Raw genomic sequence first — 14,669 nt, 5'->3', positions numbered from 1 at the left:
CCCTCCCTCCCTCCCCTTCCTCCAAAGGAAACAGTCGGAGACCAAAGCAGGAGCCAGGTCTTTATTTCAAAGCTCTAAGTGCCTCCTAGTGGCAGGAACGCACCTCCCGCCGCCCGGGAGGTGGGGTGAGCATCCGACCCCGCTGGATCTGCGTGGGGGAGAAAGTTGTCCAGCCCTGGCGCTCTCGCGCTGCAGAAGGACGGACGGGAATCGCACTGCCTGTTCGTCTATCTGCTTGGTCGAGGAGCTTTGCCTCTCAGGGCGACTAGGGGCTGGAGGACTACCTGTGGAGCTCAGAGGCTTAGGATGTGCTTCAGGAAGGCTGCACGAGAGGAAGGGAGAGGACTTCAGACTCTGACTGACAGGCAGTCCGTGGAACTTTAGGTAATCGAGGGTGCTCCCACCCACACAAAGGTCTGCCCGTGCTCCCTCACCCTCGTAGTTGATGCAGCCGTTGCTGTCCTCGTGGCCTGCCAGGACAGTCTCCACCTCCTCCTCAGTCATCTTCTCTCCTGAACCCCAAACACAGTTAGAGCTCCTGCCTCACTAGCCCAAGCCCCCCTGCCCTTTTCTCTCCATAGGGCCCACATCAGCCGTGCCTCGGAACTGGTGAAAGCTTTGACAGACAGGGAAGCGAGCAATTTCTGCCTCGGAAACTCGGGCCCCCTCAGTGCCAGCCCATGATTGCAGGACAACTCTCCCATTCCAGGCTTTGTGGTACCTCCCCCTTCTCCATCCCACAGTTCTGCCCCTGCCTCACCGAGAGTGGTAAGAACGTGTCTGAGCTCTGCCCCCATGACTTTGCCATTGCCCTCTTTGTCAAACACGCGAAGCCCCTCTAGGTAGTCCTCGTATGTGCCTTGGTCCCGGTTCTTGGCCACTGCTTGGAGCATGGGCAGGAACGTCTCAAAGTCCACACGTCGGGACTTCAGCTCTGGAGATTAGAAAGAGGTGAGAGGCTGGGCAGTGGTGGCGCACGCCTTTAATCCCAGCACTCGGGAGGCAGAGGCAGGCGGATCTCTGTGAGTTCGAGGCCAGCCTGGTGTACAGAGCTTCTTCCAGGGAAGGCTCCAAAGTTACACAGAGAAACCCTGTCTCAAAAAAAAAAATTTGTGAGAGAGGTCACTGAGGTGTAGGGTTCAGTTGCATCCATTCCTGCCATCGTGATTTTTCATCCCTTCAGGATGTTTCCCTGCCCCTGTGTTCAACAGCTGTTGAAGTTCTGAGGTCCATCCCAGCATCCTTCAACCTTACCATGGCAGATTTAAGGGCAGCCAAAACAATTTAGCGGGACTTCATCTCGACAGGAAACTAGAAAAGAAGCGCTGGGGTGTAGTGGAGAGACAGAGAGAGAGCCGTGAGTGGTGGCCGGCACTTTCAGCCCCAGCACTCGAAGGACAGACTGGCCCGGTCTATGTAGTGAGTCCCAGGACAGCCAGGCCTGTTAGAGCTGTAGGTTCAAGGACACAGATACCAGAGTGCGGTCAAGGCTGCCCAAGTAACTTAGTGAGCACCTGTCTCAGTAAAAAACAGGGCTCAGTAACAAAGGGCTCGCCCATCTTCCACGAGGCGCCAGGTCCAACCCCAGCATCACACAAACTGGCATGACCCCAGCACTCTGTGGTAGGCAGGAGGTGGAGGACCAGAATTTAAGGTCGTTCTTGCTAGGGCACTGAGACCCTTTTGGGGTTGTGGGGAGGAGCCAAGAAAGTTCCAGGCTGGAAACAGCTGTGCTCGCTTCAGCAGCGCTAAAGTCAGAGCAACACGAAGATCAGCCTGGCCCAGCACAAGCATGGCACACGGATTTGTTAAGTGTTCCACATTAAAAAAGAAAGAAAAGGCCAGGAGGTGATAGCGCACGCCTTTAATCCCAGCACTTGGGAGGCAGAGGCAGGCAGATCTCTGTGAGTTTGAGGCCAGCCTGGTCTACAGAGTGAGTTCCAGGACAGCCAGGGCTACAGGAGAGAAACCCTGTCTTGAAAACCAAAAAAAAAAAAAAAAAAAAAAAAAAACAAGAAAGAAAGAAAAGAAAGGGAGCTTAGCGTCCCAGGGTAGAACCCGGTATTCAATCTCCAATACCAAGAGAAAGATTGAAAAGCCCACATATTCCAAGGTTCCTCTCACCATCACTCTTGGGGTTCCCCAGGACCTTCAGCACCTCAGCGTTGGTGGGGTTCTGGCCCAGGGCCCTCATCAGGTCCCCACACTGGCTGTAGAGGATCTTGCCATCGCCCACTCGGTCAAACAGCTCAAAGGCCTCTTTGAACTCTGACATGCAAGGAGAAGGCAGTGTTGACCAGAGATTCCCATCACCTCAGATATAAGGGAGGTTCCGTTGGGAAATTAGGGGCTGGAGCACTGTGTGCTGCAGCTGGACAAAACCGGGAGTAAAGAGGACAAGCGTGGGAGGTTTCAAGGTCGGGACTGTCACTGGGAGAACAGATCTGACCAGGGGTTTGGGATGGGACAATGGGGTTTAGGAGATGGCTTCTCACCCTCCAGCTGGTCCTTGTTAAACTCGATCTGTGGGGGGAGAGCAAGTAAGGAGAGATGACAGTCTTTTCAGTCCCTCCCTAGCTCTCCCAGCCCACTGGCAGCCACTGCTGGGGAGGGCCCCTCCACTTCAGTCCCATTCCCAGCTCGTGGCCTTGGGAGAATCCCAAGAGGAATTATAGGGGGAAGGTTTCCTGGGAACAGGGTTAATCCCATGCCACCTGTTCCCCTCCCTCCACGGCCTCCAAGTCCTGCATCCCTCACATAACTGGGGGCTGAACAAAGGCTAAATTTACCCCTGCCCCCAGCTGTGATTGTCTGACAAGCCTGTCCTCTTCAGTCTCCCCTGCTGAGGTTCAGAGATGTGGCCTTTTGAGTTAGACAGCTAGCCAGGGGCAGACAGCAGCTCTCTCCCTTCACCTTGAAGCTGGCCTGGCCCGGGAACTCCCAGTCTTTACGGTGTTCATTCATCCCCTACTTTTCCCACACATTCCCTAATCCGAGTATCACATCCTTGAACCACCCGCTTCCAAAATCCGCACTTTGCTGGGACTTACCACCACTTTGGAGAGATCAACAGGGGGTTCCTGGGATTTTGCCGGGGTGTGGGGGGCAGCTGACTCAGTCTTGGTCTTGGCTGGAGGGGTCCCTGCCGTAGGCTTGGCAGCAGGCTTCGAGATGGAGGGCCCTGCTGGCTTCTTCACAGGAACATCCTTCTTGGGAGGCATGATGTCAGGTGGCCAAGGGACAGTGTGCCGATGGGGGCACCCATCTCTGTTTAAATAGGCAGGGAGTCTGGGATGTCAAGGGGCGGGGGCAGGGGCAGGGAGCCAGTTGGCGGTGGCAAGAGTGAGGGACAGGAGAGTTATGCCTGTCTCCCTTCACTCCCCTGGCCTCCTTTAGTGCAGGACTCCTGCCCCAAACTTTTCTTCCCTCTGCCACTCCTCCCCCAAAGCTGACAAGAATATTGTTTCCTTTAAGGACAGGGGAAAGAAACAAGAGACGTCTCAGATTTAACCTCCAGGGTGAGACTAGGATGCTTGCCAGTGATACTGAGATAGAGAGGCATGAAGAGAAGAGAGGAAAAAAACCTCAACAAAACCCTGCGTTAGCTTAGACTGTGGAAGGACTGGGGATGGAGCAGGGCCTGGCCAGCATAGGAGGAGCCTGCTGTCAAGTGGGAAAGTCTTAAGGTCTGGAAACAGAAAAAGGTGTGTGTGTGTGTGTGTGTGGCAGGGGTGCCTTTCCACACCCTTTGACCATACCCACAGTTTAATGAGCAGTAGACATGTGGTTCCTGGGCCCTCACCTACCCCCAACCTGGAACCATGCACAGACCTGAACCTTGCTTGACATTACCCACTGTCTTCACTTAGTGACACACACTTCCAAAGAAAGAACGTTTTTAACAAGGCATTGTTATTTAAATCACTCACACACACACACACACACACACACACACACACACACACACACGTGAAGAGAGGGTTCTGGGAGACAATGAACCTAGATTCTCTAATCCAAAAGGTGACAGGGTCTCCTCCTGGTTTCGTGGGTATTCCCACACCCACACTCCAATCAGCCCTATGATAAAAACCTGAGCTCAGCTTTAAGTCACAAACCTTGCTACAAGCGCTGGCAAAGGGAAGGGGTCGCCTTTGGGAGCTGGGAGAAGGTTCTGGTGACTCTATTCTTGGAGAAAGAAGATTGGGTAGCATTCTGAGAAACTGGTCATTCCACTTAGGCCTTGGGGCTCGGGCAGAGATAGTGTGTCTCCTATTTGCAAAAGGGCGTCAGGTTCTTTTTATTGCAAATTGTCCCATTTTTTGGAAAATAAGAAATCCTTCTGTAGACAACACCCCCCTCTCTCTCTCATTCACATTCCTAAACCGCAGAGGGAAAAGGCCCACCCAGCCCTGCAAAACTCACCTTGCCGGGTGCAAGGAAGGGGCGGGGGCGAGACGCAGGGCTGCTCCGGGCCGGGAGAGGTTAACTGGGGCGGCCGCGGAGCTTGCCGGGAGTTGTAGTCCGTGCGTGCTCACCGGCTCACCGGAAACCTCTCTCCAGCGGTGAGAGGTGGCGGTGACTTCCGGCCCGGGATGGCAGTTGGTGACTCAGGCTCGGCCGTGTGCGCGGGTTCTGGAACGGAAAGGGCTTGAGCGTCCCCACCCCTGACCCCACGACTGCGGGCCCACGGACACCCGCCGGGCTGGGGCGGGGCTGCGGCTGCGATGGCTTTCGCTTCCTGCAGTAGTGAGCTGCGGAGAGCCAAGCCCTCGGGTTCGTGTGGCCTGGAGCAGTAACTTGCAAAGTTCTGAATCTTTTTTTTTCTGTTGTCATTTTTACATTTGATCTTAGGAAGCTGGCTCCCGAAGTAGATGTTAAGATTTGCATTTAAGCCTGGTCCCCTGCCCCAGACTCTTCCGCGTGGGTCTGCCCCGTGGTGTCCCCGGAGTTCAGAGATGCCCTGGAAATGCAGCGCTCGGCTCCACAGCCCTTCCCTTTTCAGACACCAGTGCCCAACCCGGACGTTCGCCCTCTCTCCCTGGCGTTTACCAAAGGTCTGGGTGCAGAGAGGGAACTGGACCACCGCATGGGCCAGATGAGTAAATGCTCTCTGGCGGGGTGCCTCAAGCTTGTGAAAACAAGCAGACCAGAAATAGCCCAGCCTAGAGAACTCCCGGCGCTACCGTAGGAAGAATGAGGCACGAGCCAACTTTGTGGCCAGAAACGCACTCTCCCTGGCTGGAGAAAGCTCCCGAAGAGTAAAAAGGTCTGTACGGGTGCTGGGGTGTAGCTCACTTGGTAGAGTGTTTGCTCACCAAGCACAAAGCTCTGGGATCCCAGCACTCAGGAGGTACAGGCAGAAGAATTGGCTGTAGGGAGTTGAAGCCAGCCTGGGCTACAGGAGATCCAGTCTCAGAAAACAGAAAGGAAAGAAATAACATGATACGGGAGACAATATTCCTGGAGGCTCTCTACTCCTGGGACTGGGGACTGATAACGGGAGTGTAACCTCTCTGGGGTCACCTTCTGTAGAGATGATAAAGAATTTGGGCTCAGACAAGCATGTACTCTCACTCGGCCCTCCTATAAAACAACTCAGACATGTTAACTTTTTTTTTTTTTTTTTTTTTGGGTTTTTCGAGACAGGGTTTCTCTGTATTGTTCTGGAGTCTGTCCTAGAACTCACTCTGTAGACCAGGTTGGCCTCGAACTCACAGAGATCCGCCTTTTTTTTTATTTTATTTTTGGTTTTTTGAGATAGGGTTTCTCTGTGTAGCACTGTAGGCCAGGCTGACCTTGAACTCTCAGAGATCTGCCTGCCTCTGCCTCCTGAGTGCTGGGATTAAAGGGGTGCGGCACTACGGCCCAGTTTATGCTGGAATATTAAACACTCTTTGTTCCTGAGTCTGGGCACTTCAGTGTTTCACTGAACCCTACGAGTGGGCTGTTCTATGGGATCTCAAAAGACACAAATATCAAGAGTAGTGCAGAGCACAGAGGCCTGGCTTGTGAAGTTTCAGAGGGAAGCAAAGACTTCAGCCTTTTGCATGAAGAATCTGCTATCTGGTCAGCTGGAGCTGAAGAACCAACTGTGATTCATTGAGGTGAAATCTTCTGGAAAGCGTTCCCTCAGAGTTAGCACACAGAAGCTGTGTTCCAGAGGCAGTCAAGGTTGAATCTCATGCTGGCAGCTGAACTCAGTGGTGTAAGAGTCATCCAGTTAGCCGGGCAGTGGTGGCACACGCCTTTTTTTTTTTTTTTTTTTTTTTTTTTGGTTTTTTGAGATAGGGTTTCTCTGTGGCTTTGGAGGCTGTCCTGGAACTAGCTCTTGTAGACCAGGCTGGTCTTGAACTCACAGAGATCTGCCTGCCTCTGCCTCCCGAGTGCTGTGATTAAAGGTGTGCGTCACTAGCCGGGTGTTGGTGGCAGAGACAGGTGGATCTCTGTGAGTTCGAGGCCAGCCTGGTCTACAGAGTTGACAGGACAGGCTCCAAAACAATACATAGAAATCCTGTCTTGAAAAACCAAGGTCATACAAGAACAGCTGAGGCTTGGCACCATGGCAGGCCTGGGATCCCTGAAGAGAGCCCAGGAGAGGCTATTGGTGAAAGAGCAGCCCAGGTTCAGTAGAAGACCCCAGTGTTTGGAGATGCCAGTACCAGGGAATGCCCACCAAGAACAGCAACAGCTGTGGAGTGGAGTTAGCCTAGCCCAGAAGACAAGCTGTGTGTGCTGCAGAGAGTAGAGCCAGAGAGGTGGCCCAGGCAGGCCCTTTGGAGGAGCCCAGACCATGAGTGAATCACAGACATGGGACACCACACTGTTGGAATTTGATTTTGCTTTGTTCTGATTGTAACTGTAAGCTGGTTCTTCCTCTTGAGGTAAGAAAGTAACTTTTTGTTTTATTTTGAGAAAACATTTCTTTTTGTTGCTTTGGCTGTCCTAGAACTTGCTGTGTAGACCAGGCTGGCTTCAAATTCAGATATTGGCCTCCTGAGTGCTGGGATTAAAGGCATTATTTTTTATTTTACAGGAGCCCACAGTTGATCGATTTTTGAACATTTTAAATAGAATTTGGACTTTTACTGTTTGAGGTTTTTATTAAAGATTTATTTTTATGTGCATTGGTGATTTGCCTGCATATATGTCTGTGAGAGAGAGTGCCAGATACTCTTGAACTGGAGTTACAGACAGTTGTGAGCTGTCCTGTGAGTGCTGGGAATTGAACCCAGGTCCTCTAGAAGATCATCCAGTGTTCTTTTTTGTTGTTGTTTTCTTTTTTTGTTTGTTTGTTTATCGAGACAGGGTTTCTCCATAGCTCTGGAAGCCTGCCCTGGAACTCGCTCTGTATACCAGGCTGGCCTCAAACTCACAAGAGATCTGCCAGCCTCTGCCTCCCGAGTGCTGGGATTAAAGGTGTGCGCCACCAACGCCTGGCTACTGTTTGAATTTTTAAAGTCTATGGTACTTTTAAATTTTGGAATGTTTTATATTGTGATTTTGATATTAATGTGTGAACAAAAAAGGGAAAGATTATGGCTTATTAATAATGTGTTTATGTGTCAAGTTGACAAGGTTTCCGTTATCCTTGGTGGTCCAATGTCACCCTGACACAGGCTAGAGTCACTTGGGAGGTAGGAACCTCAATTGAGAAACTGCCTCCAGGAAATTGGCAAGTCTGTAGGGCATTTTTTTTCTTTCTTCCTTCCTTTCTTTATTTTTTGTTTTTTTGTTTTTCTGGGGGTTTTTTGTTTTTTGTTTTTTTGAGACAGAGTTTCTTTGTGTAGCCCTAGCTGTCCTGAAACTAGCTCTGTAGGCTACATTTTCTTAGTGATTGATGCTGGAGGGCCCAGCCCATTGAGGGTGTTGCTGTCCCTGGGAAGAGGCGCTGGGTGCTGTGGGGAAGCAGGCAGAATAAGCCAGTAAGCAGCCCCTCCATGGCTCCTGCATCAGCTCCAGGTCTAGGGAGACACCAGGTCCTACCCTGCTTGAGCCCCTGTCCTTACTTCCCTCAGTCATAGATTGTTACCTGGAATTATAAGCAAAATAAACCCTTCCCTTTCCAACTTGATATTGGTCATGGTGTTTTGTCACAGCAGTAAAAATCCTAAGACTGTACATAACCCACAAATAAAAGGATAGTGAGGAGGTCTTATGATGCCTAGTTTACGAAGCCCTTCTTAGGTTATTTTTATAGACCTGTATGAGATGAAAGATATAAATAGAAAAGTTGGTTTTAATAAGTAAAGCCAGTTTCCTTTTCTAAGGCAGAAGTCACAGACTTAGCTGTTCTTTAAATCTCCTGGGAACTTTATATGCCAGCAGACTTGCAGATTGCTCCTCCAGGTCTGCTAGGGCCTAGAAATCTTTTTTGTTTTGTTTTTAGCCTGCTGGAAAGCACAGAGAACAAGCTACCAAACACAAGGGTAATCTAGACTTAATAAATAATGCTTTTTGTTTGTTTGTTTGTTTGTTTGTTTGTCAAGACAAGATTTCCCAGTAGTTATGGAACTGGTTCTGGAACTTGCTCCGTAGACCAGGCTGGTCTCAAACTCATGGAGATCCACTTGCTTCTGCCTCCACAGTGCTGGGATTAAAGGTGTGTGCCACTAACTCCTGACTAAACAATGAAACTGATAATTTTGAAATGCACTATCTTTTTTTTTCCTTTTTCTTTTTTTTCTTTTGGTTTTTCGGGACAGGGTTTCTCTGTGACTTTGGAGGCTGTCTTGGAACTTGCTCTGTAGACCAGGCTGGCCTCGAACTCACAGAGATCCACCTGCCTCTGCCTCCCGAGTGCTGGGATTAAAGGCGTGCGCCACCAACACCCGGCTTTTCTTTTTTCTTTTTGAGACAGAGTCTCTATAGTCCTGTCTGTGGCCTTGAGCTTACAGAGATCCCCTCGCCTGAGTGCTGGGACGAAAGCTTTTTGTTTTTGTGGAGTGGGTGGCTGCGAAGGACAGCTTGTGAGGATTGGTTCTTCCTACTGTGTGGACTCTGGGAGTCAAACTTAGGTTGCTGCAGGTCATGGCAGTGGCTTTAATGGACGAGCCATTTTGCCCACCCACCTCGAAATGTACTTCTTATGTCTTCTCTCCATTTGAAATCCTGCCATATTTGTGATCCGGCCTGCATGTGTTTTATTTTTGTTTCATTGTGAGACAGGGCTGGCCTGGATTGGTTGTGTATCTGAGGATGGTGGTGAACTCCTGACCCTCCTGACCGGCCTTCACCCCCCAAGTGCTGAGGTTACAGCCTTTGCCCCCACGCCAGCCTTTGTCAGTGGTGGTTGTTTGTTTGTTTTTAGAGACAGAATCTTGCTATCTGGAACGCTCCACATTGCCTGCTGACTCTGTTCTCAAACTGTGACACTTCTTCTGCCTTAGCCTCCTGAGTGCTGGGGTCACGGGCATGGGTCCCCAGGGCCGACTTTTTCCAGGGCTCGTGTGTTTTGATAAAGATTAAGTGGTGGGTGTAGATCAGCAACTGAGGGAACACAACCTCAGCTGCAAACACTTGGTTCCTGTACTGGCTGCATTGCTGTCCAGCCACGCCCAGTAGCTTGCAGATCTTCAAGATAACATGTCTTGGTTGATCAAATTGTTCCCTTGGCTTTTATGCCCTCTTCTACCATGCACACGCATGCATGCACACACATGCACTCACACATATGCATGTATGCACACACACACATACACTCACATGCACATGTATGTATGCACACACATACACGCACATGCACGCACACACAGTCACTGTCCAGTGTCAAGAAGAACCCAGTCACCTGGTCCATCCGCAGTCCTGAGATATTTGTAGAATGAGTGGATGCCTGGAGAAAGTCAAGAGCGGACATCACACTACAGTTAGTGTCCCAGGGAGGGACGCAGGAGGCCCGAGGGATTGGAGCATTGCCATGCATACCGTTTACGGTTTCACCCAGAAGTTTCACCCAGAAGTCTGCGAGGTGATTTGACTTGCTAAGGAGGAAGTAGGAGGAGATGCCTCTAGAAGATGGTAAAGATCTGAAATAGACCCTGTGAAGGAAGGGAGATGCTTCCTTAGGCTCCAGTTAACTCACAAACACTTTAGTTTTTGTTGTTGTTGTTTGGTTTTTCAAGACAGGTTTCTTTGTGGCTTTGGAGGCTGTCCTGGAACTCGCTCTGTAGACCACGCTGGTCAGGAACTCACAGAGATCCGCCTGCCTCTGCCTCCCGAGTGCTGAGATTAAAGGCGTGCGCCACCACTGCACGGCAACACTTTAGTTTTAAATTGGGCTTTTGAGACAAGGTCTCAGTAGACAGTCTTGGCTGGCCTGGAGCTCCTCAGAGATCCCCTGACCCTGAGGCAGATCTCTGTGAATTCCAGGCCAGCAAGGGCTACAAAGTAAGACTTTTTTTTAATGATTTATTTATTTGCATTGGTGTATCTATGTAAGGATGAAGGATGTTGGATCCCCTGGAATTAGAGTTACAGACAGCTGTGAGCTGTCATTTGGCTGCTGAGAATTGAACCCAGGTTCCCTGGAAGAGCAGCCAGTGTCCTTAACTGCTAAGCCATCTCTGCAGCCCCAAAGAGTTTTAAAAATCAGTCCTCCACAAATTTTGTTTGTGTGTGCAGGATGTATGTGTTAAGTTCACAACTTCTCTCTTTATGTGGATCTAGGAATCAAACCCAGGTCATCAAGACTATGTGACAATGGGCAGTGATGGCGCATGCCTCTAATCCCAGCACTGGGGAGGCAGAGGCAGGTGATCTCTGAGTTTGAGGCCAGCCTGGTCTACAGGGTGAGTTCCAGGACAGCCAGGGCTACACACAGAAGCCCTATGTGGTAGTTTGAATGTAACTGGCCCCTATAAGATCATAGGGAGTACACTATTAGGAGGTGTGGCCTTGCTGGAGTAGCCGTGGTCCTGTTGGAGGAAGTGTGTAGGGCTTCCAGGTCTCCTGTACTCACGCTATGCCCGATGCCTGAGGATCAGGATGTGGGACTCTCAGCTCCTGCTCCAGCACACATCTGCCTGTGCACCATGTCCCACCATGATGACAATGGCGTAACCTCTGAACTGTAAGAACTGCAAGCCACCCAGAGAGGTGTTGTCCTTACTAGAGTTGCCTGGCCATGGTGTCTCTTCACAGCAATAGGAACCCTGACTAAGACACCCTGTCTCCAAAACCAGACCAGACCAAATCAAAAGACTATGTGGCAGCTGCCTTAACCTACTGATTATCTTAGACGACTGTGTGCCTGGTGTCCACAGAGTCCAGAAGAGGGGGTCAGATCCTCTGTTGTGAGCTGATAGTTGTGAGCTGCTGTGAATTCTGGGAAAGAAACCCAGTGCTCTCAGCTGCCCAGCCCAGCCCTTCACCCCATGTATGTGGGTTTTTTTCTTTGATTCATTTTTTGTTTTTGTTTTTCAAGATAGGGTTTCTCTCTGTAGCTCTGGCTGTCATGGAACACACTCTTAGACCAGGATGGCCTCAAACTCAGAGATTCACCTCCTAGTGTTTCCAAAGTGCTGGGATTAAAGGTGTTTGCCATGACCACCCAGCTCCAGGTGTGGTTTTCTTTTTCATTTTTAAGATTTTATTATGTATATGGCATTCTGCCTGCATGTATGTCCACAGGCCAGAAGAGGGCACCAGATCTCATTATAGATGGTTATGAGCCACCATGTGGTTACTGGGAATTGAACTCAGGACCTCTGGAAGAGCAGCCAGTGCTCCTAACCTCTGAGCCATCTCTCCAGCCCCTGTGTGTTTTTTAATGATTTTTTTAGTGTGTATGGGCATTTTGCCTGCATGTATGTATATGCACCATGTACATGAATGGTGCTCAGTGTCCAAAGAGGCTAGGAGAGAGCACTGGATCCCCTAGAACTGGGGTTAGCCCGTGTGAGCTACTAGGTAGGCAATGGGAACCAAACTTGGGTCCTCTGAAGAGCAGTAAGTATTTATTTTGAGACAGAGTCTCTCTACACAACCCTGGCTGTCCTGGAACTCTGTTACCAGGCTGTCCTCAGACTCACTGAGATCCTCTGCCTTGGCCTCCAGAGTGCTGGGATTAAAAGCTGGCCCTCCCACCATTCCTGCCGGGCTTTAACTGCCTCCTATTGATGTGGTAGTTCCTTTGACATCTTGTTGACTATACCTGGGTCACAATTATTCCAAGTTAGAGAGGGGGCTGGGAAAGTATTTTGTTAGCCCCTTAGGGGTAGTACACTGCCTCCAGGAAGGCTGGAGTGTTCTGTGTGTAGGGGAAAGGGGGAGGGCGGAGCAGATGACTGGGTGCCACACCCACTTAACTACTGCACATTGTTTGGTTCAATAAAGTTCTATTCCAAGAAGTCAAAAGTGCATTGTTTGGGGCCTGGCTAGGGCTGTAGCTCGGTGGTAGAACAGTCTGGCATGTGAAGCCTGGGTTTGTACCCTAACACTACACATACACAGAGTGAAAGCCACTGGACATGGTGAAGTGTGCTTGTAATTCCAGAACAATGTCCAGGGGGACAATGTAAGGCAAGCCTGGGCTACGTAGCAAGATGTTTCAAAACTGTTTCCTGGGTGGATAGCTGGCTATACAAGCATGAGATCTGAGTTTGGGCCAGCATGGAGGAGGCAGGCAAATCAAAATGAGCTGGAAGCCAACCTGGTCTACATAGCAAGCGCAAGGCTAGTCAAGAACACATAGTAAGATCCAATCTCAAAAACAAGGCAGGGTGGGGTTGGCGGCGGCGGCGGCGGCGGCGGCGGCGGTGGTGGTGGTGGAGGCGCACGCCTTTAATCCCAGCACTCCAGAAGCAGAGGCAGGCGGATCTCTGAGTTCGAGGCCAGCCTGGTCTACAAGAGCTGACATGCATAAGGCGCTGGGTACAGAAAAGAAAAGCTGTTTAGAGAAATAAGTATGTTTAATTCCTTGGCAGACGAGTCTTGATATCCTTTAAAAAACAAAGAGTGATTTGTCTGTGTGTGTTTTGCTGTGTGTACGTGTGTACCACACGCATGCTTGTTGGGTATCGTGGAACTGAGGTTATAGAGGGTTGTGAGCTATCTTGTGGGTGCTGGGAATCCTCTGCTAAAGCAGCCAGGCCTTTAACATATTTCATCTTCATGTTTAAGGACAGCTCTGCAACACGTTTGTTGTCTCATAGCTGCTGTGTAATTTGGAATTTCCTTGCTTCTGTAGCCTGATTTGGAAAGCTTGGGAAAGACTTAAGAGCCTTTCAGAACAGAAGTTGTGCCAGGTCTTCTGGTTTTCTGGAAATGTAATTACTTAAAGTGATGGCTCATGCCTTTAATCCCAGCACTTGAGAAGCAGAGGCAGGTGGATCTGAGTTCGGGGCCAGCCTGGTCTACAAAGCCAATTTGAGGACAGCCAGAGCTACAGAGAAATCCTGTCTCAGAAAACCAAAAGAAAAGGGGATTGAGGTAGGTCTTTTAAAATCATATATAACAAAACCCCTGGTTATATTCTCTAAATCCTTCTAGAACAGCAGGCCTTGAGCCATATATGCCCTGCATCTCATAATTATAAGTTTCTCAACCTTGTGTCCTCAGCATTCTTCCCTGTACAAGATGCTGGAGTGGGGCTGAAGGTGGCGCTACACACCTGTAAGCCCAGCACTCAGGGGACGGGGGCAGCCTGGACTAACTACATAGCAAGATCCTGTCTAAAATCTTATAATTCTGGAGTGAGGGGTCTGAACCTTTTGATAGGCGTAGCTGAATGCACACAAGCTGATAAAAATATGCCAGCTATGTTTGTAGAGAGTGCACTCAGGTTTAGCTGGACACGGTGGCCATGCTTGTAACTCTAGCATTCCAGGAGGAGGCTGCAGCAGGGTTACCATGAGTTTGAGGCCAGCCTGGGCTAGCGTGCGACTCTGATGTTGTTTTGTTTTTTATTAAGACAAACAGGCCAGTTGTGGTAGCTCACACCTGTGGTCCTGGCACTTGGAAGGATGATGTGAAGTTCGAGGCCACCCTCAGCATCCTGGAGTAAATGAAAAGATAACTCCTGTAGACATGAAATATTTCTCAGCTCTCAGGAGGCCCTGAAGCCATTTTGGATGTGGCTGTGGTCTTGACTCTGAGTGCAGTGCTGTGGTGGGACTTGCAGGGTCATGGACGGCAGATGGCAGTGGGCAGTAGATAGATACGCTCCAGTCTCCCCTTCCAATACACGAGAGTCCTTTCCAAGCCGGGAGGCAGAGGCAGGCAGGTCTCTGTGAGTTCAAGGCCAGCCTGGTCTACAGAGCTAGTTCCAGGATAGCCTCCAAAGCCTGTCTCGAAAAACCAAAAAAATAAAATTAAATAAAAAAAAGCTCTTTCCAGCTCAGTGGGCCAATTCTCTTGGTTACTGCAGTCTCACAGGCTTTAACTACTAAGTAAACAGATCTTTTGACAGTTGGAGACATATGTAATGGATAGGTTGGAGTTCCAACTTTTGAGAGAAAGGGCCACAGATAGCTTTTTTTGTTTGTTTGTTTTTCGAGACAGGATTTCTCTGTATTATTTTGGAGGCTGTCCTGGAACTAGCTCTTGTAGACCAGGCTGGTCTCGAACTCACAGAGATCCGCCTGCCTCTGCCTCCTGAGTGCTGGGATTAAAGGCATGGGCCACCAACGCCCGGCTCACAGATAGCTTGTCCTAGTGTTTAATAGAAGGACAGT

At 49.9% G+C, this 14,669-nt stretch overlaps 1 protein-coding gene and 1 long non-coding RNA gene across 3 annotated transcripts; one reads left to right on the top strand and one right to left on the bottom strand.

Moving 5' to 3' along the window:
* Positions 1-47: 47 nt before the first annotated feature.
* Myl6b (myosin light chain 6B) lies at positions 48-4,545 on the bottom strand. Of its 2 annotated transcripts, none has more exons than XM_005079713.3 (7): positions 4,423-4,545; positions 3,051-3,267; positions 2,496-2,523; positions 2,125-2,268; positions 761-934; positions 435-512; positions 48-322 (listed from the first exon to the last, which is right to left on the bottom strand). In XM_005079713.3, the coding sequence occupies exons 2-7, from the start codon at positions 3,219-3,221 to the stop codon at positions 294-296; spliced, it is 624 nt and encodes a 207-aa protein (XP_005079770.1). In that variant the 5' UTR covers positions 3,222-3,267; positions 4,423-4,545; the 3' UTR covers positions 48-293. The 2 variants fall into 2 exon arrangements, with proteins under 2 accessions (XP_005079770.1, XP_012975789.1); XM_013120335.3 differs by lacking the exon at positions 4,423-4,545 and adding an exon at positions 4,116-4,317.
* LOC121143245 lies at positions 243-796 on the top strand. Its single transcript, XR_005880437.1, has 2 exons — positions 243-384; positions 582-796. It is a non-coding gene; the product is annotated as an uncharacterized LOC121143245 (long non-coding RNA).
* Positions 4,546-14,669: the final 10,124 nt, after the last annotated feature.

The sequence above is a fragment of the Mesocricetus auratus genome, unplaced genomic scaffold (genome assembly GCF_017639785.1).
Source record: "Mesocricetus auratus isolate SY011 unplaced genomic scaffold, BCM_Maur_2.0 Super-Scaffold_100011, whole genome shotgun sequence".
NCBI classification, from domain to species: domain Eukaryota; kingdom Metazoa; phylum Chordata; class Mammalia; order Rodentia; family Cricetidae; genus Mesocricetus; species Mesocricetus auratus.
Note: the sequence above shows the minus strand (reverse complement) of the source record. Positions and strands in the feature narration are given on the sequence as shown.